Below are 26,555 nucleotides of genomic sequence, written 5' to 3' on the forward strand. Positions count from 1 at the left end.
TTCTGGTGCACCAGAACGAAATTCAAATTTGGCGATATTTTTGTTAAACGAATTAATCTGCAAGAAATATTTGGTACATAAACATTATGTAGCCAGAGGTATCCAGTGGTGTAAAAATCTCAACTTTTTTGGGAAAAGTGGGGGATGAGGCTGTGGATCACGAAATGCCCTTTAATGTACGATTTCCTTGTGGCCTGACAACGTTTTATTTTAAGATATTAATATTTTTCTAACTAAAATAATGAATGCAGCAATTAAAGCCTTAATGTACGATTTCCTTCAAATTTTAAATTTGTTATTGTATACTCAAAATGCTGAAATAATGCTGGTAATAATTATTGGGAAGGGTTTCCATTTTGAGCTGAAATTCTAAATGTATTTGAGCCACGTGATATATATGACTGCCAATGTTAAAATTTGAAATCCTGATGAATTCAGAATCTATCAATACGCTGATCGTAATGATTGATACATTAACGTATAACAAACTTTAAATCTGTTCCGCAGTTACATTCAGATTAATAGCTTTGTTCCAAAAAGTGGCAATATAAGAGTAAGGTAAGATCATATCATTTGACCACAACCAGGTGACCTATAACCTGAGCCATTTCCCTTTTCCAATGAACCTGTACTATATTATTTCCTTTTAATAATTATTTACGCAATGCATAATCCAGATTAATAGTTTTGTTCCTGAGGATGGCAGCATAAGACGCTATAAGAGTAAGTTTATTACTATTATTATTATTATTATTATTATTATTATTATTATTATTATTATTATTATTATTATTATTATCATTATCCCCTCCGAACAATGATGCTTACAATACGTAAAAAGGACGCCTATAAGTAAAATCCCTACCACATGTAGCATAATAGTATAGATATTGATCATGTTGATTTGGAGCCCTTGGAGTAACCAGGAAAAAGTTAAACAGAAAACCCAGGCAGGTGAGTCAGCGTCAGTCCTAACATCATTGACCAAAAAGACTCTAGCAATATATACAGCGCCAAAAAAGTATTCTTACCTGGAAGAAAAATCCTAATTTTAACACTAAACCATATTTGTGTAAATGCACTCTCTAATCCGGCAAATTATGACACCCCATTGAATCCAATGTGACTTCAAGAAGTAAAATTACAAGCATTTGATTAGACAAAGGTCCAGTTTTAAAAGTGACAAACTGGCCTATTCAAAACTCCACAGACTAGACATCTGTGTTGAGAGTGGTGAATAGCTAATTTTTGCGTGCTTTTAATTTAAAACAAAAGGAACAATTAATTGAACTGTGTTGTGTCTTTCTTGCGCTTGTTGGAATCTTTTTGCACCTTATATAGGCCAGTTTGTCACTTTCTAAACTGGACCTTCGTCTATTCAATTGTTTGTAACTTTACTTCTTGAGGTCACATTGGATTCAATGTGGTGTCATAATGTGCAGGATTTGATCTAGTGAATGAGCAAATTTACCCCAATTATTTTTTCAAGTGTAAGGATGCTTTTTTTGGCGCAGTATAGTATATCACCAGTCTCCCACGACCTGTTCTTCAATCCTGTTCACTCAAGTGGAATTTTCGTTTGCCCCGTCCGTTAGCTTCCATAGTAGGTCCACGATCACGATCAAGGAGCTTATATAGAAAGGAGAAGCAATAGATTACGTAACGTATTGTTCCTTTGATGCCGATTTGATTTGCCGACAGGCTATTCATAACAGTGGTACCATTGTTTCGAACAAAGGTGTTCCGCCATTATATTGGTCACCGACCCGACAGCATATTAACGCTTTTCCTGGCAGGTGACTGTCAATAAGCGATGAATAGAAAGTTACGTTTTCAATATGTCAGCGCTTAAATCAGACACAATAGATCACGAGAAATTTCTGATCAATACATACCCTCCTAATTCAGACACAATAGAACAATAAACCATGCAGTGCGTTGATTATGATCACGAGAAATTTCGGATCGATATCGGCAGTGAAACCGAGACATTTCACTGTGGGCAGAATATTTTCCAGCGATTTTGGATATCAAAACAACTGCATTTTAAAGTAATTCTTCTCTTTTACTTTTCCACCACATTTCAGTTCCATATCAAATTAAAGAACTGATTTAAGTTGTACTTATTTCTACCCATATCATTTTTCATATACAGGCCGATGTCAAGTGCCTTGTTTTCCAAACATTAAACATTGGTTTGAACTTTTTTACATTCAGGTGATCAAAGTCAATATTATATACATACATGGCTAGTAGTCGACCACCTCGTGTTGGAAATGAAGAGATTGCTATACAACATGCATATCTGCAAACTTCAGACCAAGATGACTACGTGACACCTGACTTTAACAGCAGGACGCACACAGGTACAAGGTTGGTCATTATGCAAAACTAAATCCGGAATTCACAAATTCACGTTCGCGTTGGAAGACTTTGACCTATTTCCACAGACCTCCGAGTCTAGTTTGCTTTGGCCCTGATGTTCAGCATCCTGCAGTGGCATCGTTATTGTGTGTTTTACTTGGTCTTTCCATCTGGTAGGTGGCCTAGGGACAGTGACGTCATTCTGGTAGGCTTGCAGAGGGAGACTGTGGTTTGGGCATACGGGCAACATGGTCAAATCATTTCTTCGGTCGTTAGGTTACCCTATCCGGAATGGTCTTCGTTCAGTGTGCTCCTGATCTCCATGTTCCTTCTTGTCTATTAGGCCTAGTCGAACACCATGAATATACCTCAGGCATCTCACCTCGAATACTTCAAGCTTGCTTTGGTCTGATTTTGTAAGTGTCCCTAATTCCCAGGCTGCTAAACTGATTTGACATCTTCCTCTACCATGCTGTGGGCATATATCACTACCCGAAAAAGCAGCCTTCCACTTTGTTAATTGGTGTGTTGTCAAGTGTGATGTTTTGTGGATCTTTTGACATGATCTTGCATTTAATTCGTAGGGCTGATTTTTATCCCCATCTACTACTATCTAATTCATTGGTGGAAACGCCATGATGACAAAATAATGCTTCACATTTGCGCTAGTATGGAATGAGATTTTGGTGGTTTGCATTATATTATACTACATTACACAGAGAACTAAAACATTACGGCAATCACTGTCCATACAACATGTACGCTGGGTAATTTTGATGCTGTAATTTTAAACTTCATTATCCAAATGACCGTATTAAATTAAGGATTAAGGATAGTTGCTGATGATTAAAACAAATATAAGAAGACAATTTTCAGTTGTAAGGATCATGGAAATCAATCATAATGTATTGCTACATATTTGGATTTGTGGATAAACGAATCATGAGATATTTAAGGACATAAAGCCGTCGGTCCCGTGTACAGACCTGCATATGTAGCTCGCAGTCAGCTTCAAGAAGAGTAAGATGTTAAACCCTGATTGGCCAAACCTGTCCCGGTGTTCAAATGGACCCCAATAGAAATAAGCTTCAGAAGAGGCTATCTAGGGTTGTCAAAACCGAACAAATCAAGTTAAACAAAGAATACACATATGTTGACACATTTAGGCGTTCTGTCAACTTCAGTCGGGGCCATTTTGAATTTGGCTATAACGATTCTATAGGTGAAATCGCTTCGTAACTTACTATAGGCACTCGAGAATTCCTGTCTTGTAGGAAGTTGTAGATTTTTCTGTTGGCACCTGTGAAAGTGGTAGCTAGTGGTAACAACTTCATCTGAGAGTTTCTTAGCACCACTTGCTATTTCTTGCCCACCTTTCTAAACGACTTGACCTTTAGTCACGTCATTATGTAGTAGACTTACTTACCAGTCGTTTGTTGTTATCCTAACCTTACTACATACAGTCTGACAATAATTGCACATTGAAAAAGTTAGCTTCGACGTGGTGCGGAAATTGTAATATTCACGTTTCAGCCGGAGCGGTAATATCTTCAGCTTCGTATCAGTATGCGTACCACCGCTTCTTGTTGTTATATACATTAATTGTGGATCTTTTGACATGGAATTAGTGGAATAAGCATAAACATAAACAATAAGACTTATAACGCACCCTTTACAGAGTAGTCAAAGCGCATAAAGAGAAAAGACATGGAAAGGAAAAGAGCTACATATTGAGAAAGAGGTGGGTCTTAAGAAGGTTCTTGAAGATGGTGGTATTTTCTTGACCACGGACGATGGTGGGCAACTTGTTCCAGAGGCGTGGTCCTACTATACAATAGAAAGGCTCAACTTTAACAAGCTAGCATCGCGCGCATTATATTGCTTTATAGAGCTGAGCTCAGTAGGAAAAGTACCTGAAGACAGGCAAGTGTTGACAATGGTGGTGAGAAAAAAGCTATGGTCTCAGCCATTGTTTGACCAACCATGTAGGCATGGGATCAACTTTGCTATGATTTTACACAACTTATCTTCGGTAATAAGTTGGAAATCACATACATATCAAGGTCACGCGCTATCCTAATTGTTCTTACCTACAAACTATTCACAAAATGTATTGGCAAGTCACAATCAGAGAGGATATCAACCAACATCCTCAAAAATCAGCAGCAGCTCGCTTTGCATAAAATGATTAATGCACATCTAATATAATAATCAGCATCACTTTTAAATATTGAAAATGACACCCCAAGCTTTGGAACCTCCTTTATGGACCCGGTATGAATCAGCTTTATTTGTCTAAATATTTGAGTTCAAACACCGCTAGATCATGCTCCCACCGATCCACCTTAACTATTCAGTAAATTCAGCAAGTTGAATTAGGGTTGAGGTTAAGGGGGTACTACACCCCTGCGCAGATTTGTGCTTATTTTTGCATTTTTCTTTCAAATTATAGCGCATTTGGGACAAGTAGGATATGTATATTATAGGGGCAAGGACTACAACTACTGCACTGGAAATTTTATTTCAGCACAGATAACAGATATCGAGTTACAGTCAAAAATGAGGGAAAACCAATATTTGATCAATAAATCAATAACTACTTGCTTTGAGTTGCTGAATTTTCAGTACAGTAGTTGTAGTCCTTGCCCCTATAATATACATATCTTACTTGTCACCAATGCGCTTTAATTTTTGAGAAAAATGCAAAAATAGGCAAAAATTTGGCCAGGGGTGTAGTACCCCTTAAGGCAGTAACTTTAAAATATCATAATTGCGTATTTGCTTTTCACAGAAACGCAGGAGGGTGTAATTGCAGAACACTCCTATCTGCAAACCCGAAATCTCGCTCAAAATCATGAACTTCCGCAAGATGGCTACCTCGAAATAATCGCAAATACAGGTTTGTTACTTGAATTACATAAAGCTTAGCATACACGTCTAGCTAGCTAGAACTTTGGCCACCGCTTTACTCTCTTAAGTCCAGCCCTAAACCATGAAATGGTCCACAATGTAGATACACAGGGAACGAACCCATTATCCGGAAAGGTCAATAGCCCGAAAGTGGTTTAAGTTTCTCGTGTATGAAACGGGTTAATAAACTTGTTGCTCGAGAAATTTACAATTGTTCACAATAATGCACTTTTACTGAAACGTTGATGCATCTAATGCACTCCTCCTGCGGGGCTCGTGCATTAGAGGCATCAACATCTCAGTGCCCGTGCATCATTTTGTACAATTTCACTTCCAACAAGTGACACGCATTTCATTAACCAATAATCATATAACCCGACATTTAAACAATTTCTGTAAAACGTTTTGTGTTTCCTGAGATTTGAGGTTCTGTTGTTGTTGTTGTTGTTGTTGTTGTTGTTGTTGTTATTATTGTAACTCTAAATATTATTAAAATTATTATTATTATCTTCATCATCATTATCATTATCATTATCATTATCATTATCATTATCATTATCATTATTATTATTATTATTATTATTATTATTATTATTATTATTATTAGATGAGCCTATGCCGGTATCAAATACAGAGGAACCTTACCATGAATACGATACAATAATTGGCACTCCGGCTACTCCGACTGATCGTCATAACGAGCCTCCGGCTTCTCTGGCTGATCGTGACAACGAATCTGGTAAAATGATAAACAAACAATGCTACTGAACAATAAGAAACAAAAGATGGCAAAAATCACCAAAAAAAAAAAGAAGAAGAAGAAGAAGAAGAAGAAGAAGAAGAAGAAGAAGAGGAGGAGGAGGAGGAGGAGGAGGAGGAGGAGGAGGAGGAGGAGGAGGGAGGAGGAAGAGGAAAAGGAGGAAGAGGAAGAGGAGGAAGAGGAGGAAGAGGAAGAGGAAGAGGAGGAAGAGGAAGAGGAGGAGGAGGAATCGAAGGAGAAGTTCATTTACAGAATATACTACTTTCTTCTTACATGTCTTACCCCATACTGCCGCTTAGCACGTACGTGTAGATTATGTAGGTGCGACATCTCGTGGTTTGGAAGTCACGTAAAGCTGTTGGGCCCGAGTGCCGGGAGGGTTAAACCTTGTGCACGTTAAGTGTCAAAGCTATTCGAAAAGAGAAGGGGATCATCCCCGGTTCTGATATCTGAACTCATTCCTAGGTTCCAGGACCGTTGGCGATATGCGGTGTACCGCCCTGCTAACTAAACTGTCAGAAGGTTCAAAACAAATAAAGCGCAGCTCGTGTTATAATAAGCGAGCGACTTCAGATGGTGTTTTAATAGACAATTCGCCAGCGAAGTGGTTACGTAACTCTCTGGTAACTGGATCACGCACCTTTTGGAATTGACAGTACATGCTATAGACGAATCCAACGAGCCAAGTCATGGTCAGGATTTGGTCGGCCATCTTTGGGTAGCCGCTAGCACCAACCTGGTGTTTTGAGCTCCCCATTGTGCAAATAAAAGCCGCCTAACACCTAGAGAAGATGCAAGGACGAGGAGGGTTAATAGAATAATATATACAATAGAGATAATTCCGCAGGTAATCCCGTCGTACATCCATTTGTAGCGTTTGATATGGTGTAGTTAATCCGATTATTATGTCTCTTCAACAGCGAATAGACCATGTAGAAGCTGTGTGTTTTGCCGAAGGGAACTATAGGGTCTATTGTGTTGTAAACTTTAAATCATTCTTTTGTCTACTAGTGTTTTCGCGGAAGGTGTAAAACGGGTGATGGAATGCAGTTTAAAATTTCAGCCAAGGCCGAATCATTTCACATTTTGGGTGCATTGTAGCCGACGGCTACCCAACTAAAGGCTGCTAGTCAGGTGTAGGAATGCGTGGATTTGGATTCGTCTATAGACTTTGTGTTGCGATCATTCCGATCGTGGTGTAGAACTCAAAAGCGTGATCCAGTTGACTTGGTGATTATCGGATTAGACGTAACACTTCGCTGGCGAAAGTGGTGTTACGGCCCGTATAAGACTTGTCAGTAATCACCTAATTGAGTTGATTTTTCATTCTATTTTGCAGCTAGTGAGAAGGACGTTTGCATGTCTAAGCGATGCATCATAATCAGTACTCTTGTTTTCGTTTTTATTCTTGCTGCTGCTGGAGTAGGAGTGTTTATATTGCTGCAAAATAAGAAAACACAAAACAAAGGTAACTTTTTACGTCAATGGGCAATGCACTTACTATAACATGCTACTCAACTGAAAATAACAAAAGGAGATACAAATGCAACGTGAAAACGAAAAATACCAAAAGAATAGCCCTATCATAAGTGTGGATGTCTGGATGGAGTGTCAGTTAATTTTACAACCGGGATCTTGATCGATTGAGAACAAAAGCTATACAATAAGATACAATATGTACACAACGTTGCGGTTAAGCCGACAAAAGACAAATCGCCGCAGTTTTTATACATAAAGAAGTGTACATCGAGGCTCTATACAGTCATGTAGGCTTGAGTCACGCACAAAACACATTTGCGATACGTGAGAACAATGGAATCACTTTCTCAAGTTGAGCGTTTACACTTGACTTTCTTTTCATTACTTATTGACAGCTGCCTGCCAAGTAAAGCGTTAAAGCCATTATGTATGATTTGCTCCACAGTAACTAATTTAATGGCCGAAGCCTTTTGCCCGAAACAATGGTACAATTTTTATGAATACCTGGTCGGCAAATCAGTTCGACATCAAAGGAACACTGCGTTACGTAATATATTGCCTCACCATATGTATTATAACATATGCTATAATTCAGCCAAACTATAATATGAACTGAACAAAAGATTGTTCTGTTTGATGTCGTGTTTTGCTTTATTTCTCTTGCCTGGGTTACTCATTCAGTGGATGTTTTAAGGTAGGCTATCCTCTGTTCTTCCATGAGGCCCAGGGATCACATTACATCAAAATACATCAAAATAATTTTACAAAATACAAAACCAACATAGCGCATCAACTTTTTAAATGCATAGTCCTTTTTATAAAATAGAAAATTAAAAATTTGCAAGCAAAAACCAAACAAAACTTGGGATAAACTTTTTCAAAACGATTTCAGATTAGCCATGATACAAGTGATATGAGCCAAAATACAACATAAGGCCATGTTTCCAAAAATAATTACACTTATTAAAGACACAATAATAACAAGAAAATTAAACATTTAGTATTTCAATTAAATAAACACATTTCACAAATATAAAACAGTTCCCGTAGTTGAAGTGATGTATGATGCGTAATATTCCCGAGAAGATTTTGTCCCACCGTGAGCACCAAAATGTGTAAAGTGTCCTGAAGCCTCGTGATTACACCATAAAATGTATATATTATTTTAATTTTTGCTTGCTTCTCTCAGGAGAGATAGTAAATGAGCCACCGTGTGTTACTTACAATCATCCCAACAGTGGATGTACCGGAAGATGTATGCCAACCTCAAGCTGCCCAAACGGAACATACAAAATGGGATTATGCCCACCCCAAGGCAACGACATCACATGCTGCTTCACAGGTAAATTGCTAACAGAGAATGTTGTCTCCAACCAACCAGGTGATCTGAAGTCTGCAGCTTTGGTATTTCGTGCACAATTCGGTCAAACATAAAACATAACTATAAATCATCCGGTTGTATTAAGGTTATATGGGCTTATATATTGGTTTGATTAGTCTAAAAAATATTTTTCATTTTTTAGCTAGGCGATATGAGCATGAATCACGTGAAATAAAAAAATCAATGAAAACAAATCATTAAAGTGTCATTTTTCACCTATTTGTCTTAAAGTTGACGGGTTGTTAGGGACGCTTGTTAGCGATGTAAGTAGTCTCATCGATAAACACATTTTACACGGGATTTTACAGTATTAGACTCGCTACCAGTCCTATATACGACGTGCCTATGTATATATAGGACGAACACACGCCAATTTGTAATCAATAAAAAGTACACAGGTCGGACATTTGAAAACAATTCTTCACAATTTTGTATATAAAATCGGTACACATCTCATTGTGTTACCTAATCAAAACTCTATTCAAACAAAATTAAGGATCGAATGCCTTTTAGTGTCCAAACAGGCAAAATTACCGTCAAAGTTTTGTCGAATTCTGCACCCTTGCCAATGCTTGCGAAGCCCCCAGACGTGCAGTCGTGAATAAAAATATCCGATTTTTGCAATCTAAAACACAAAATTACAACTTTGGATGTGCTCTGAATAAAAGACACTATTGCCAAATAATATAGAACAGAACATTTGACGTCAACTTGACAAAATATTGAAGAAAATGTGTTCCATAAAAATTTTGTAAGTGCGCAAAACAATTCCTATTCAAATATAGATATTGAACTGAACAGAACACAAGGCAATGTAATTTGTTCCAGTCCCAGTCAGCTTGGTGCTCCTTCGTATTTTAGCACAAGCCGCCGCGCCAACTGGCTGGAACCAACCAAGACAAACCAACCAACTCGACCTAGTGCTAACTCGGCCCCAAACGCACAGCCCTCCCTATATAAAACTTAAAAGCCAGAAAAAGATAAAAACTAGGCCAATAAAATTTTTTTATTATAATAGTTCGTGACTGGCAATCCTGACAAATATTTGCGTATTACCCGGTACTATAGGGAATAGTGGCGTATAGACAGGACATTTTTGAGATGGGGGTGGCAGGGCAACTGTCAAGGGGGGGTAATCAAACATGGGTTAAAAGGCACACAAAACTGGCTTACTAATTTTAAATTTCAGGGCGGTCAGCATCTGAACAAGACTTGGGGGAGCTGAAGTTCTACCGACCAGAATTGCCCTATGAATCTTCTTTTTAGCCTAGTATTCAGACTAAAACTCTGCCAATATACCGTAGAAACTAAAACACTTAGCTTCATGTAGAATATTTTTTCAGTTTTGCCTATTGACAACTGACCCCTGGTAGACGCACTATATTAGACTACAGTAAAAGGTCACCAGGTCACTTTAGTGCTAAAGGGTCTCAGGCTACTACATAATTATGCCATGTGGCTGGACTCCTGTGCAATACCGGGGGTGGTAATTATCTGTCCGAGGAGGGAATGGAAAAATGACCAGCCAAAAATCCTTCCCCTTGGCTTGCCAGAAATTGCACGGCCTGCTAAAAATTGCTTGCCCCTATATGCCCTCCTTCATGGACTGTCAAAATCTTTGCACCCCATGCGCCCCGACATCGCCTGGCGAATAATTATTTGGTGCAGCAGAGATACTAAAATAAATACACGGGATCGATACACGTGAATTGCTATGCACGATTTTGATATCAGACGAAAATCTTCGGATACCGGGGTGGAAAATAATGAATATCTCCCGTAAATGATTTCGTCTCAAGAAACCAGATCTGGTCTCATAAACTTGAAAATACGTGTTGAACAGATATGATAGGCGTTAGTTTGCGTCTTGAGAAAAGGCCATGCGTCTTGAACTCAAAATCTGACCAAAATTCTAATTTTATATTGCGTTGGTCCTGTATGGACTACAGCGCGCAGCCTATATACACTACAAGATTCCTGACGACGGAGTACCTCTGCTGCAATGTTACTTCGCGGCTATTACCGCTGCTACTACCGAGTACACAAGCCCTTTGTGGCCGACGTTGGTACTATACACCAAAGTACCAGCGTCGGCCACCATATACCCCGCACAGTGGAGGCAGTATGACCATTGACCGCAATGTCGTATACAACCCCGGCTATTGTCAGTAGCCTTAGTCAGGTCAATTGGCTACTGCGTCTCATATTAAAGATCGGAAGAAAATTGCCATGCGTGGCCGTGGATTCAACCTACCATGGTGATTTCTACCATGAAGATATAGGGGCGATGACACTGTGCCCTGTAAATTCCAAATTGTTAGGAACACGTGCAATTTGTAAACCTAAAACTTACATGGTTTGGATTAGTCTTGTTGAACACTCTCTCTTATACCAGGGAAGTGGGATTGCTTATACTATGTCCAGCTAATTTCCTCAGGCCCCGCGGCTGCCTTTATACGACCAACAAAATCAATAAAATTTCAATGGCACTGTAAGTTTTATCTCCAATACTATGATGGTACGAACCGTGATCTGGTCTGCGAATATTTGAGCACCCCCGGTGCGGTAGAATTGATCACCGCGGTGCATCGTCGTCGGTTGTATGCCAGTACTTACACGCGTAACATAAGCGTATCGTGCGTGGCCGCTCCAACCCCGGGGGGCTATAAGAAAATGTCCCGGGGGGATCACTCACATAAATGGTCTGTACGCATGCATGACAAAAAAACAAGTAAAAGGGGTGTTTTTTTAGGCAAGGCAAGTTACGCGCGTGACGCGTTTAGGGTCTAAAAAACAGTGATTTTCAAGAATAAGGGTAGTTTTCTGAAACTGGACAACTTATTTAGGGTACCTTTTCAAATTTTTGGAAAATTATGAGTCCAAAAAAGGGTACATTTGTTGCATTTTCATCAGCCAAAAACTCATTAGGGGGTAAATTCTACACTAAATTACCTTATTAAGGGGCTAGGTAAAACTCGGTTAGGGGGTGTTTGAAAAAAATTTGGTCACGCATGCGTACACTGTCATATTTGAGTGCCCCCCGGGGAAAATGTAAATTTTGCCGCCCCTTGCAGCAACAGGCCGAGGTTGACCCAAATCATCCGCCCTTTTAATTAATAATTTTTTCTCCCACCCATTCTGTCCCGCCCTTTTGTCTTTAATAATTCCTGTTGCCACCCCTTCATCTTCCGCCGCCCCTTCTTTTTTGCCCCTCAAAATACGCGCATGCGTAACATGAGAGTATGTGGCCCCGGACAAACAAGAAAAAAATTCATAGCACAAAAGAGTTGGGGGCAGCATGCACCATTGGGCAAATGTGAAACGATTTTTGGAAGGGGCAGATATATTTGGCAAATCAAAAGAGGACACGACTTTTTTGACACCCATCATTTATGGGCTCCTTTTAAACAGTATGGAAAATATCCTAGTACTCACTACACTCGTATTTAGGGCCTATCTATCTATACCATTTTGGGTTTGCAAATTAGGTTCTCTGAAAACAAAGTAAATGGGAGCGTCATTTCTTGAGGGGATGTATCATATTGCAAAGGATACTGATCGAGAAGGGTGGTATTTTCTGTGTTTTGAGTTGCAAAATAGGACCAGGGATTTGTTTGCAGGCGGAGAGGGTGGGGGCATGGTTTTGGCATGCCAAGGGGGCGGGGTGCAAGTATTTTTGCCAGGCCATTTAAATTTGCCTGAGGGCCATATTATTATTTCACTACCCATCTGCCCATTATGGAGTGAAATAATTAACTTGGTGATGGGGGGGGTCCTAAAAGGGGATAATAACAATTCAGTCCTTACCGGGAATGTTAAGCATTTAATTATGAAAGCCCATACTCTCAAGCTTCAAATTAACAAAATGTGCACACTTTACAATTTGGGTGTAACACTATGACTCAAACTCCAAACGGTAATTTGTAGCTAATGAGTTCATGACATATATTTTGGTTTCTTTTTTTTTATGAAGGGGGGTCAAAATATTTAGCCCATGATAAAAAACACACCCTTTTTTACGAATCATGATGTCTGAGGTTACAACTTTTATAAACACTCCCTTAGGTAAATATTATTTCATTTATTTTCATATTTTTTCTCATGCATTTCGTTTAGGCCTATGCATTTTGTTCTTATTTAGAGGTCCTATATGTTATTCTAAATTTGTGTTCATTTATTTTATATTATTTAGGCCTATGTTATTTTTACGTATCCTTCTTTATTTAATTTCATATATTTTATGGATTTATTTTAAATTTTTTTGAGAGAGAGGAAAGGAGGAAGAGACAGCGGAGGGGGAGTGCGGGAGAAAGAAAGAGAGGAAGAAGAAAACGGCAGATACAATTGGACACAGTTGTTTGCCATAGCATTGGGTCAATTTGGTTCTGAAGCGAGTTGACCTCATCAGTGAGTAGTGACGTGCGTAAAACCTGTTTATTTTGATTTGCAAGTAACATGTGAACGCGCTGTCATCTCGGAACTAATTATGATGAAATTTTGCACTTTTCTACATAAATGGAGAGTATTTAGTTGGCGATTACAATTCCAGGTTTATTAGTAATCATCATGTCCATTGCGCATTCAACAGATTGAAAGGTATAGTTAAAACGGGTGATTTTGTCATGTGTATTTCTGTCATTGGCTATAACTCGAGATATTGAAATCCTTGAAAATGACGGCATGGATGCGAATAAACGCACGGATATTTCGTTTTTGGCGAATCCTAATAAAATAAGCATACCACATGCTGTTTGTAAAGGGATCATAGAAATAATGTAGCTAAGAATTATGTCGACAACATATTCCACGAAAACAATATTATTGTTGCAAAATGACAACAAAGTGGTACCAGATTCCATTGAAATTCTGTCAATACACTGAGCTATGAAAATTAAATCAACGCAAGCTGCATAGAAAATAAATAGCTACATTATTTTGTTGACCTGTTTATAATCAGTAGCCAAATCGAGAGTAAAATCGGGCTATGCGTCAGGAAATTATGGCCTCTGTCTTAAAAATCTTCATGCTCATGACACGTGAACAAAATTGAAACACTTGCAAAGTACATTTGTGTATGAGCTATGACGTTAAAAATATTATAATAATAATCTCTAGAGGGCCACCTTTAAGGTGAAGTATAATTTTTGGGTCTACCATGATGTTTATTTTTTGAAAAAATAATTTTTTTAGGTGGCTACGTACAGCCAGTTTTTGAAAAAATTTTGTCAAAATTGTGTGTAACCTTAAGGGAACTGGCATGAGCATTTTGAGCGTTTCGACAGTATTTTTTGTGGGACATGAGAGCACATCAGACCTATCGAATTGCATTCTGAATACGAAGAATGACTTTCTGATATCAAATAATTTTCATTTTATGAAATTCACGATCTAATACAAATCTTATGACAAATTATTAAAATTTGATATTTGCCCACCCCAAGGCAACGACATCACATGCTGCTTCACAGGTAAATTGCTAACAGTGAATGTTGTCTCCAACCAGGTGATCTGAAGTCTGCAGCTTTTGTATTTCGTGCACAATTCGGTCAAACATAAAACATAACTATAAATCGTCCGGTTGTATTAAGGGAACTGGAATGAGCATTTTGAGCGTTTCGACAGTATTTTTTGTGGGACATGAGAGCACATCAGACCTATCGAATTGCATTCTGAATACGAAGAATGTCTTTCTGATATCAAATAATTTTCATTTTATGAAATTCACGATCTAATACAAATCTTATGACAAATTATTAAAATTTGATATTTTTCACATTTTTGAGATATAACAGTCCTATTTAATGATATAGTCTTAAAGTGTATGTAGCTGGGAGGAAAAGCCGACGATCAATTGAAAATTTTGATCTTTCATATTGAAGATATGGATTTTTTCCCCAAAAATACCTTTTTTATTTTGGTGTTTTGGGAAAAAAAATCCATATCTTCAATACGAAAGGTCAAAATTTTATATTGATCATCGGCTTTTCATCCCACCTACATACACTTTAAATATAAATCATCAGATTTATAAAATTTACTTCGAGTACTGTTAAATATCAAAAATATCAATTTTTAATGATTTGCCATAAAATGTGCATTACATTGAATTTCATAAAATGAAAATTATTTGATATCAGAAGGACATTCTTCGTATTCAGAATGCAATTCGATATGTCTGATGTGCTCTAATGTCCCACAATAAATACTGTCCAAACGTTCATACCCCTTCCCTTAAACTGAGTGTAGGGCGACGTTATTTTGCCGTAGTCGCTACCCGCGGTCAGCGAATCAAGCAAGGCCTGGTATTTCAAGTGTCACGTAATTAGGGACGGTCAGCTAATCAATTAAAGCCATATTATATCATTTCTGTAAAAATAGATTAGTATTTATTTTCCATAAAATGTTAGCTTTTACTGTCAGATATGTCCCCTTTTAATTTTGAGCCGAACAAGTGAGGTAAAGCATAGAAAATTGGAATTTACTACTAGCGCCAATGCATGTTACTCCGGCGTTTGTAATATGGTACGATCCTCTGGCGTGTGTGTGTGTGTCCCGCACGCCGTGTATGTAGTACTGTGTAATTGACATCGCATACGCGTTCGACTAATATTTCTATCGTAATAATAAAACGACGGTTCCGGCGGTTTATTCAAAATTTCGGATTTTGACAAAACTACAGCACCTAGAGTCTTGATTTTTGCAGAGAATCTTTGTTTACTAAAGTACATTACAATCGTGTAAAAACCTGAATTTAACAAATTGTTGAGGGCGTTCTCCTCAGCAAATGTTATAATATGGCCTTAAGCAAGGCCCAGCACTTCAAGTGTCACGTAATTAGGGACGGTCAGCAAATCAATTAAGCAAGGCCCGGCATTTCAATTGTCACGTAATCATGCATAAGAAAATAAATCACCTCATACTTAATTCAAGAGTTCACTAAAAACTCGTCTTTTCAACATTTGACTGTGTATTTGGTTTCTTTGCATGTGTAGCTTAAGTGTTGATGTACTAGTGGCACTGTACATTTTCTCATGTATTTCTGTGTTCTCACGTGTTCATCTTAGTCCGTATCTGTGTAGCCTATTGATTTAAAAAGGAGGTGAAAAGTCACCTATTGAATAAGCTCAAAGTAAGCGATCAAAGCAACTATATTTATTACTAGGCTGGTCCTGGTTTCTTTTTAAAATATCGTCACCCTCATAGCCGTGGTGCCTGAGTCATAGTTACGTGTTTCTTGTCTGCGGTTATGATCTTCTGAGTGATGAACCCATGTTTGGTGGAGTTTCCGGCCGTGTTTTTTTCGTTAGCCTGTGGGGTGCATCAAAAGAAATGAATTCCGCAGGTTATGAGGAGTGCGGCTGAGGGTTTTATCGGCAGTGTGTTTGTCGCTCGGGGGGTTGAGATTGCGGGGGGTTGAGGTTGCGGGTGGGAGGCATGTGATGGTGACTAGGGCGCTTTGGTTGTGAGGGTGACGATACTCAAAAAGGTTTTGACTGATTTTGATGTGTACTGTTTTTGATATTGTAATGTTGTCTGTTGTTAATTTATTCTAAATGTAGAGTGCAATCCATATTTTACTATTTTATATCTTCACTATGGCTCAAGGACCACAATGGAATTAAGTGTACTTTTATGTGTACTTTTTGTGTTTTTATCCTTGGTATGTACCTAAATAAAGTGAAATGAAATCAATAATGGCCCTATATCATATTTTGGGGCACAGTCAAAAATTGCTTGCATTTTTGTGGGGTTGATATTTGAATAGTTATTTACTGTCTATTGCAGCCGACACCGATTTGGAATGCGCCACTAAAGACGGAAATTGTATATCATCTGTGCAGTGTCCAAGTACTCCTCTCAGTGGGTACTGTCCATCCAAACCAACCAACGTGAAATGCTGTTTTGATAAACCAACAGACACTTGTTCAGGTAAGAATAGCATTCAGTGGAGTGTCCAAGAATGTTTCTTTTATAAACCAACGGACACTGTGAGGTAGAATAGCATACTATGGAGTGTCTATGAATGTTTTCTTTTATAAACCAACGGACACTGTGTAGGTCGCATAGCATACTATGGAGTGTCCAAGAATGTTTTCTTTTATAAACCAACGGACACTGTGTAGGCCGGATAGCATACTATGGAGTGTCCAAGAATGTTTTCTTTTATAAATCAACGGACACTGTGTAGGTCGCATAGCATACAATGGAGTGTCCAAGAATGTTTTCTTTTATAAACCAACGGACACTGTGTAGGCCGGATAGCATAAATTGGAGTGTCCAAGAATGTTTTCTTTTATAAATCAACGGACACTTGTATAGGTCGCATAGTATACAATGGAGTGTCGAAGAATGATTTCTTTTATAAATCAACGGACACTGGGTAGGTCGAATAGCTTACAATGGAGTGTCCAAGAATTTTTTCTTTTATAAACCAACGGACACTGTGTAGGCCGGATAGCATACTATGGAGTGTCCAAGAATTTTTTCTTTTATAAACCAACGGACACTGTGTAGGTCGCATAGCATACAATGGAGTGTTCAAGAATAGTTTCTTTTATAAACCAACGGACACTGTGTAGGCCGGATAGCATACTATGGAGTGTCCAAGAATTTTTTCTTTTATAAACCAACGGACACTGTGTAGGTCGCATAGCATACAATGGAGTGTTCAAGAATAGTTTCTTTTATAAACCAACGGACACTGTGTAGGCCGGATAGCATAAATTGGAGTGTCCAAGAATGTTTTCTTTTATAAATCAACGGACACTTGTATAGGTCGCATAGCATACAATGGAGTGCGAAGAATGATTTCTTTTATAAATCAACGGACACTGGGTAGGTCGAATAGCTTACAATGGAGTGTCGAAGAATGATTTCTTTTATAAATCAACGGACACTGTGTAGGCCGGATAGCATAAACGGGAGTGTCCAAGAATGTTTTCTTTTATAAATCAACGGACACTTGTATAGGTCGCATAGCATACAATGGAGTGTCGAAGAATGATTTCTTTTATAAATCAACGGACACTGGGTAGGTCGAATAGCTTACAATGGAGTGTCCAAGAATGTTTTCTTTAATAAACTAACGGACACTTGTGTAGGTCGCATAGCATACTATGGAGTGTCCAAAGATAATGTTTTCTTTGATAAACCAGCGGACTCTTGTTCAGGTAAGAATAGCATATGGAATATCCAAGAACGCATCTTTGATAAACCAACGGACATTTGTTTAGGTAAGAATAGCATACATTGGAGTGTCCAAGAACGTGATCCTTGATCAACCAACGGACACATATTCAGGAATAACATACAATGGAGTGCCAACGAATGGGGTGAGGGCTATCTATGGTATGACCAACACCCATCCTCTTATCAACCTAGTAAGGAAGTGCCAACTTTGCTTCCTCAGACACATCCTGAGGATGCTAGTGGAAGAGGCCTGTAGGAGATATCCTCTCTATGTGCCATCACATAGCAAAAGGAAACAAGAGCGAAAAATGGACAAGCTATCTTACTCATAAACAAAAGCTGTTGGGGGATACGATTAACACAAGGGTTCAGAACCAGAAAGCCGTAAGTCAATATGACAAGCTCTCACAAAATGAACATAAAGTTGGCTTTGGCTCTTGCTTTGGTCGTCACTAATCAATATTTCCTCCACAATGTCTTTTGTGTTCTATTGAATTTTGTCATGATTAATGGACTGTATCTTCTATAGTGCCCTGCCGACTTTACGCTCATTTTGTGGGAGCAGGTGATTGTGAGTTGAGGCTTTCAGGCTCTCAACCCTCGAACAGACAGATGCTATTTCCTCACTTAAAAAAAAAAATCGTGGTGCTTGGGGTCGTCTGCTCCATCTGCAATCGAATGAAATGGATGAATGATGTAGCTACAAGTATCATTAAAAAGGCCGGCGCTCGATTTAACAAAGTCACCAACAGCCTCCAAGTTATGCGGAATGAGGTGCTTAGAGTTGTCCTCGATCTCGGCCCAACAACAACATTTTGATAATGTTGCCAGAATTTTATTGTAAATATCTTTTTGCAAAGGCATATGGAAAACATTTTTAAACACTATATATAACATTATGTCAGACTATTTGGCAGCAGGTTTTTAACTTTGTATTTGAAAGAATACACCCTTTATATATAATCAGATTGCGAGTATTCACATTAATCTCGCCCCTAGTCCGAATGACGAGGTATGCTCATGTCATATATTTCTTTTTCACTAGGTCGTGATTACGTACCCTATGCATGTCTCCACTGCATATGCATGGCAGAATCCAACTGCAAACAATTGAATCCCATATGTCATCGGGATGTCAACACAGACAAATGTGGGCTATTTCAGATTAAATGTCACCAGGATGTCAACACAGACATATGTGGGCCATATCAGATTAAAGAGGAATATTACATTGACGCCAAAGAGTACGCATCTGGAGTACTGGGTGGAGGTGAGTTTCTAAATGTTAAAACTACCAAAAATAATAATCGAATTGGCATTTTTGCTTAACAAAACCAAGTGAATCTGTACTCACTACAATATTTCGTTCTCACATCGGAAGACCTGTGCCCTCCTTTCCGGTCTTGCTCCTTCTTCTTCTTATTTCCATGGCTTCTTGAGCTTCTCTCTTTTGTTATACTCCCGTCCAAGAATCTTTGAATCATCCCAAATTACATGGTTGGCACAGGCGTCTTGATCAGTAATTGCTGATTTGACTTTGACTTTGAGTAGATACTTTGCAACGCCTCCTCTGAATCCAAACGCAAAGGAATATGAGAGCACTGTTAGAGCTACTAATCATGGAGTTTTTGCTGTTTCCTTAAGTGATTGGTTGTTTCTTACTTAATACTTCTGTTAATTCGATGTTGACGATGTTATCAGGCAAAGAATTCCATTCATTAATTGTTCTTGGAAAGTTAGTGTCTCTCAGACAGTTCTTGTCGGCTCTTGCTCTGCAAAAATGCTTTAGCGTTGTTTCGGTGAGTTCTGCGGGCGACTGGTGTGAGAAATGTTTGAGCCGGTATGGAAACCTGACCTTGCCATGGTTTTATGTAGCCGAGTGAGACACATTACTGGTCGAATACGATAGGATTTCAGTCATAATTACGTTAACACGGCTACCCAATATTGCCAGGGTTAAAACCTGCCAGACGATCATGCATGGAGGCTTGTAGACTTGAAACAGGCACTGTCAGTGATTGGTTAGGGTTAGTTTAGGGTTAGGATTATTGTTAGAATTAGGGTTAGGATTAGGGTTATGAATATGCTTAGGGTTAGCTTACACAAAATAATTACTTGAAGGTTGGACACCGCCCCCCCCCCCCAAATTACCTGTTGAATCAAAAGCTAGCTATTGAGGGAAGCAAACAGATTATTAGCGCTATGAGAACATTTTCTAAGTATTATTACCTGAAATCCTATCGTGTTCGACAAGTAATGAACTAGGTTGTCGATGTAATCAGAGTGTGTCCCATTCTAGCCGCACCGCTACCCAGATGCTAGCAGACCATAGTTGATATCATGGACGCCATGTTTAAATACTCGGAAAATACGCCGTTTGATACGATGACTTAAGATACAACGTATCAAGGTTAATCTTACCAAATCTCTCCAAAATTAGTCACGAATGGTCACAAGACAATAGTGTATTGCTTGGTTAGGCGTATAAGACATGATGCCTGTTTTTTCTCTAATAACTTGCGTTCCAAGCGAGAAATTTTGGCATCCAATTTTGTAGATAAAAATGCCAGTTTTTAGTGGCGAAGCCAGCTATGCAATAGCTCTGTCCTTCACTTCGTTCATTCGTTCGTAACAAACGCCCATTCGCTGGTTTCATAGTGTCATGTGACTTCAAGGCTTGTCATTGGCAAGTACCAAACGTTAAACATTGCGTTTGGTTTACGTGTGCTTTATGCAACGGCTGTGCCAACGGCTGAGAACGCACTGGTTTGTGCGAGTTTTTACGCGAAGCGATGGACACGATCGCACCATCGGTAAACATAATTTAATTGAGTAAAAAAACAGGTAAAACGTAAACACGGGACTAAATTGTATGGAATAAAGAACGAAAGAAAAACAAGAGAGAAAATGGACATGTATAAACAAATAAAGAAAACGGAGATGGTTACGGCGACGGACATATTACAATTTATTCTGGTCACGTCGTGTCGGGAATAATCATAACCCACCTTTTCCAGAGAAAATAACAGCCAAGTCTGATCGCCGCTTCCGAGATTCTGTCGAGTTTGTTTCCTTCTTGCGTTTGTCTTTTGGGTGGACTAAAATCCATCAAAGGAATATGGCTGTATCGCTCGGACAAGCCATTGACATAAGGGATAACAACCATGCCTTTGCCCTTCTCATCAGTGGTCTTGCTTTTCTTAGAGTTCCATTTTCCAGTGTTTTTGGATTTTATTTTGGATTTTTCACTGTGTCCATTGTCCAATTCGGGTAGCCACGGTTTTTACAGACTGTGGGTATGATCTTCTGCTTTCTTATGCCATGTATTCGATCCGCTATCCGCTGGAAGAGAAACTAAGGAACTCCAGAAACTAGGTTTCCGGAAAGGTGAATCAGATGGCCATATCAGTCATACTTTTAGTGAGTAAAACATTCACTTGGTTCAGATGCCAATTTAAAACCAAAAACCAAAAACAATAAAAATCTAATCAATCCAACTACATGAAAATGTTTAATTATTGCTTACGTAATGACTTTCAGTGTAATATTTCCTTCTTTATCTTTTCACTAGACTACAAATCATGTACGGCAACCTTCCATTGCAGCGAACAAGCAGTACACGCCTACATGAAACGCTACGCCACCTCGTCACGTTTGGGTCACGCTCCAACCTGCGAGGACTTTGCCCGTATCCATAACGGCGGACCTAATGGACATCTGAATAACGGCACTTTACAGTATTGGAATAATGTCAAGACTTGTCTTGAGAACTTGTAAAGAAAAGTGATAATACCTTCAATTGCCCACTTTTATTGACTGATATGTCTTAATACTCTTAATGGCTTAAGTACGTGGTGGAAGTATGAGAGCTTGAAAGAGCAATCAGTTGGTAGAATGTAGAGATGGTAGAACCCGGGATCTCTTCAGTTAAAAGTGTTTGTATTGACCGTCTATGCAGAAAGGGTGGGGTAAAAGGTGGTTCTTCAGCTTACTTAGCTTACTTCATTTATGAGATATGATATCTGTACTTTAATACATGTAGCATTGGGTTACGTCTTTAATGTACTTAGCTGCTTGTTTTTGACAATGTGGTTATATCTGATATTTTTGTGAATGAGAGGAGATATTTTAGTAAGGATAGGAAGGGGTTCGTTCGAATGGGTCGCCAGGCGGCATAGGACGTTCCTCGTTCAATGCAGCAACATCCAATATCGTATTATTTTTTACCGAGGTGCGTTTTGGCTCTTATTCCAACCCACACAAAAGGCAATGAACTGCATGAACTCCCATATCCCTCCTTTGCATTTATTCATCTCTTTCACGCTTATGAACTTTTTGTTTTGCAAGAACTCTATTGATTGTGTATCTTCATCTAGCCAATTCAGGTAGTTTAGCGGTTGAGTGAATTGGATGGTGGTGGCTTTGTATGTGTTTTTCTCCTTTTTGCCTACAGTGGTGGCTTACGTCTTATGCAATTAAAATGTTTCTTTTTGGCTCATCCAGGTGGATGTCAGTTCATAAGAGCAATGTCGGGGATTATAGATCACAATTTTTCAATCGATGGGGAGAGATGAGGTCCCACCAGGTCCGACCGAGTCTCCTACACAGGTTACGCTCCCTGTGGAGGGGCGGAACCAAACTGGCTGATGTGGAGACTAAGCCAGTTTGCGTCGGTCTGATACTCGTCTATCCTCGTCTTTGACCATGCGCAGATCTGGCTGGTCAGGAAGATATTTAATATCCCGAAATAATAATATGCCTACCTGTTCCACCGTATAACCGATTTGCTAGAGAATATTTGTTACCATGTTTAATAAATTCGTATTAATCGTATAATAAAATGTGGCCAAATGTATATTTGTGTACATAGTGTGGATCCACTCTTCTACGGACTTGGCTACTAAGCATGTCGGGAAGGATATGGCGGTATGCTGACCTGGGTCAATATGTTCTGGGCAGATGAGGTCCCACCAATTGCCTACGACCTTGTGTGCGATCATGTGTGAGAGGCAATTCCCGATAATAATAGAGGTTCCCTGGCTCATCTTTATGAAGTTTGCTTCGGTGCTCCTTCAGGAACAGGAATTTACGTTCTTCTACTAAACCTACTAATAAAGAGAATTTTGAGAGCATGGACTTGGAATGTAAGAGCGTGTAACAATATATATGTACATGCATTAAGATACAGAACTTCTTCAGTTTGTGGTAACTCAGTTTTGAATAGGTCTCCGACTGATGACCCGTATACTATAATTTTGTGGGGATTAGTGAAGTCATTTTTCGTTTGTCATGTTTGTTACATATTTCATTTTCTTACTCGTTGAAGGTATAGGCCTACGGGGATTTGCCTTAGTTTTGGGGTACCTTTTCAGATGAAGCCAAAGCCTTTATGTGTTACGTAATTGAAATTAGCTCAGTCAGATGTATTTTACACCTGCCTAACGTACGCAAGTAACCAAATTTCTATAACTGGGCGTTAATTTGTACACTCTCATTAATATTTGGCAACATACAATACAGGTCCATTTAGGGGGTAAAACCAATTTTATTTTACATTTTATCCTTATTTGCCTCCTTACCACTTTGGATGAAGAGGAATAGGATAGTAAGCTCAAAATAATTCGGGAACAGTCCATATTAGTCTGAACAGGTCATTTTATCCGAGTGGGGTAAAAGTTAGGGTTTACGGCAGTTTAGGTTAGGAAAATTTCGCTCGTTGTACATTTGTAATACCCACATTTTCCCCGACTGGGTGCATTTCCCCGACTGACTGACAAAAGTAGGGGGAACGGTCATCCCATTTGCGAAACTCCACTGGGTTGTATGTTAGGGTTAAGACGTAGTTTAGGGTAAGGATTAGGGTTTATAGCTAAGTTATTGGGTTTTCGGCACTTTAAAGGTTGCATAATATGTAAAAAAAAAGTTTATTTCAGCATTTAGAAGATCAGATTACCATACGGTACCATATAAAGGAATCAGTCACTTGCTCTGCATATTCATTAAACTGAGTAAATATCCCAGTTGTCTGTTGTCGTAAGTAGGATAGGGGCTTTTGATTTTAATGTTTTTAATATAAACAAAAACCATATGTTACATATTAAGCTATGTATAATACTGTTGCTAATGAACTAAAATAAATTTAGCTAATTATATCTATGTTTTATGACTTTTTATTGATGTTGTGGCTGGAAATTACAAATTGGTTAATGTGTGTCAAAAGGACTTAATTTGAAGCAGAAAGCTATAATTGCATACGGACTTCGTGAAAATAGTAAAAACAATAATGATTTTTGTGGTATTTCAATGTAATTTATGCCCAAATGCTACCATGGTTACTTTTCAAAATATGTGACTGGACACCACGAATCCGCCGTAAAGTCGGCCCCGGTCAATTTTGTTTTATTTCGTGTTCAGAAAATATATTTCATAAGCTTTAAAATGTTGTATCATTTGACTTCAAACGATATCCAGAAGCGGGGTTATGGTTTGTTGAACTCTGTTCCTTCAACAAAATTTTACTTTTTATCGGTTCTACACGTGTCTATTTTTCCACATTTCTGGTAATAAATATCAAACAGTCATAATTGGCGGTCATTTCAAATCATTCCCAAGTCAACGAGGTTCAGCAATGTCCTCTCATTGTTAATTGTTGATTATACATACCTAGACAAATAACAATGCTTTGTTATGTACCACTTGAACAGGATTTAGCCAAAGCAAACAAAGACAAGAACTATACTATAGAAATAGGTAGAAGCTTATTATCCTCTTCAGCAATAGTATTATTGATTGATTTAAACAGTGTTTGATGAAATACTTGTCGCACTGAATTGAGATAGCTATGAATACGACCTTCACGCATATTTTACACTGTAACGCAGAATACAATTTGGCGAGTTTACGACCCATTGGTAGTGTCCACTCACATATGTAGAGTCGTTAAATAATAGATTATAATGTGTAATGTGTCACGCCCAGTGTCCCACTTGTCATTGAGCATTGCCGCGTATCAAATGGGGGTTAATGGGACAGTTACAATTAACATTTAGGCTATATAATGCCAATCGGTATTTTGATCACAAAGTAATTAAAAAGATACCTCATTAACAGAAGTTTATATTTAAAAGCAAGTACATTGATGAAAAACACTCCTTATATATGACCTGCTACGACGAAATGCGTGTAAAGTCGCAAGTTGGTAGTTTCGAAACATCCTGGCAGACTGAGTTGATGTTCTTTGTTTGCCGTGCACCCGGCCGTGCACCTGTGCAGGCCAGTAGTATGTCCTTCGAGAATGGCCCATTGTGTCCCCTGCACAAACGCAGATATTACTATAAAGAACACCAACGCAATAGCCAGGGAGTTTTGAAACTACCAACTTGCGACTTTATACTTATTTCGTGGTAGCAGGTCACATATCTTTGTTTGAGCTGATTTATGCGTAAGTGTCCCAATTTACGGACGAAATGGATATACACATTGCAATTTTGGTCGAGTGTCTGTCTGGTAAGAGCTGTATTAAGGGCGAATATATTAATGCCCCACCCAGGGCAGGTAGTGTACGGTTTTGAAAGGGAATACTTTTTGTGAAACAGCTTTGTGATGATTGTGAGTATATAGTCACTCTGTGTCCAAAGTGGCTTTCTGTTTCTTTCTTTTTCTTCCTTTTCCTTCATAACTGTAGCTATTGCCAGCATGGGCTTCAATCCCGGGGGGATAAGGGGACGTATCCCCCACCGTTCAGCAAAACGACCCATTTTTGTTCTTTTCAGTCACTTTTTGACAATTTCGGCCGATTGCCCCCCTCTCCGGATTGGCGCTTATGATTGCCAGCATGCTTTTTAAGGGGCTTCTTGGCTGAGACTGATTATATTAATTACCTCAGTTTATTGTTTTGGCTTAATTGTGCATCTTGTATGAATGATCTCAGTGTTTTTCCACAGATGAGATTACAAGCTGTTACAGACCAACAAACAAACAAACATTTTGACAGCAACCGACCATAAACATGAAGGAATCTTTACACAAAGATTACAGATTTTGACACCGAATTTGACATATAAATCCATAGATATAACAACTAATTGTTTTTACGTGACAAGCAATTTGAGACCAATTTCGTTGACATCGGAGCATTTTTAATTTTTGGCCTGCCCCCCCCCCCAAAGATTTGACCTTTTTGCTTATAGCTCAAGAACGATATGTCGCAGGTAGGTCAAACTATACTTTTTCTGAATCCTTGCAAGGAATAATTCGGTGTGCCTTTTAACCAGATTTGAGCAACTTTGAAATTTGACCACTGTGTTGACCTTGAACCTTACCGGAGTGCTGGGAATTATTTTTGTTAACATTTTAATGTGTTATAGGACCATAAAAGGAAGCTAAAAAAAGTTGGTTTGGTAGAGTCCGGGGGGGGGGGGGCATCATTAAATTCCCGTATATACCGGACTATTATTAGAGTAGTGCAAGGCT

The 26,555-nt window shown here is 38.7% G+C and overlaps 1 protein-coding gene across 1 annotated transcript; it reads left to right on the top strand.

Moving 5' to 3' along the window:
• Positions 1 to 673: 673 nt before the first annotated feature.
• Positions 674 to 22,824, top strand: LOC140168413 (uncharacterized). The gene is made up of 9 exons (XM_072191801.1): positions 674 to 723; positions 2,218 to 2,366; positions 5,156 to 5,263; positions 5,882 to 6,013; positions 7,374 to 7,502; positions 8,703 to 8,855; positions 16,680 to 16,823; positions 19,129 to 19,353; positions 21,655 to 22,824. Exons 2-9 carry the CDS (start codon positions 2,246 to 2,248, stop codon positions 21,858 to 21,860), a joined length of 1,218 nt encoding a protein of 405 aa, XP_072047902.1. The 5' UTR covers positions 674 to 723; positions 2,218 to 2,245; the 3' UTR covers positions 21,861 to 22,824.
• The last annotated feature ends 3,731 nt before the right edge of the window (positions 22,825 to 26,555 follow it).

Source organism: Amphiura filiformis, chromosome 13 (assembly GCF_039555335.1).
Source record: "Amphiura filiformis chromosome 13, Afil_fr2py, whole genome shotgun sequence".
NCBI classification, from domain to species: Eukaryota; Metazoa; Echinodermata; class Ophiuroidea; order Amphilepidida; family Amphiuridae; genus Amphiura; species Amphiura filiformis.

Bases quoted from the DNA above. Each gene is read 5' to 3' on its own strand.
- LOC140168413 (XM_072191801.1), top strand. From the start codon at position 2,246: ATGGCTAGTAGTCGACCACCTCGTGTTGGAAATGAAGAGATTGCTATA. The intron at 7,503-8,702 runs GTAACTTTTTAC...TGCTTCTCTCAG, and splicing joins TAAGAAAACACAAAACAAAG to GAGAGATAGTAAATGAGCCA. The intron at 16,824-19,128 runs GTAAGAATAGCA...CTTTTTCACTAG, and splicing joins ACCAACAGACACTTGTTCAG to GTCGTGATTACGTACCCTAT.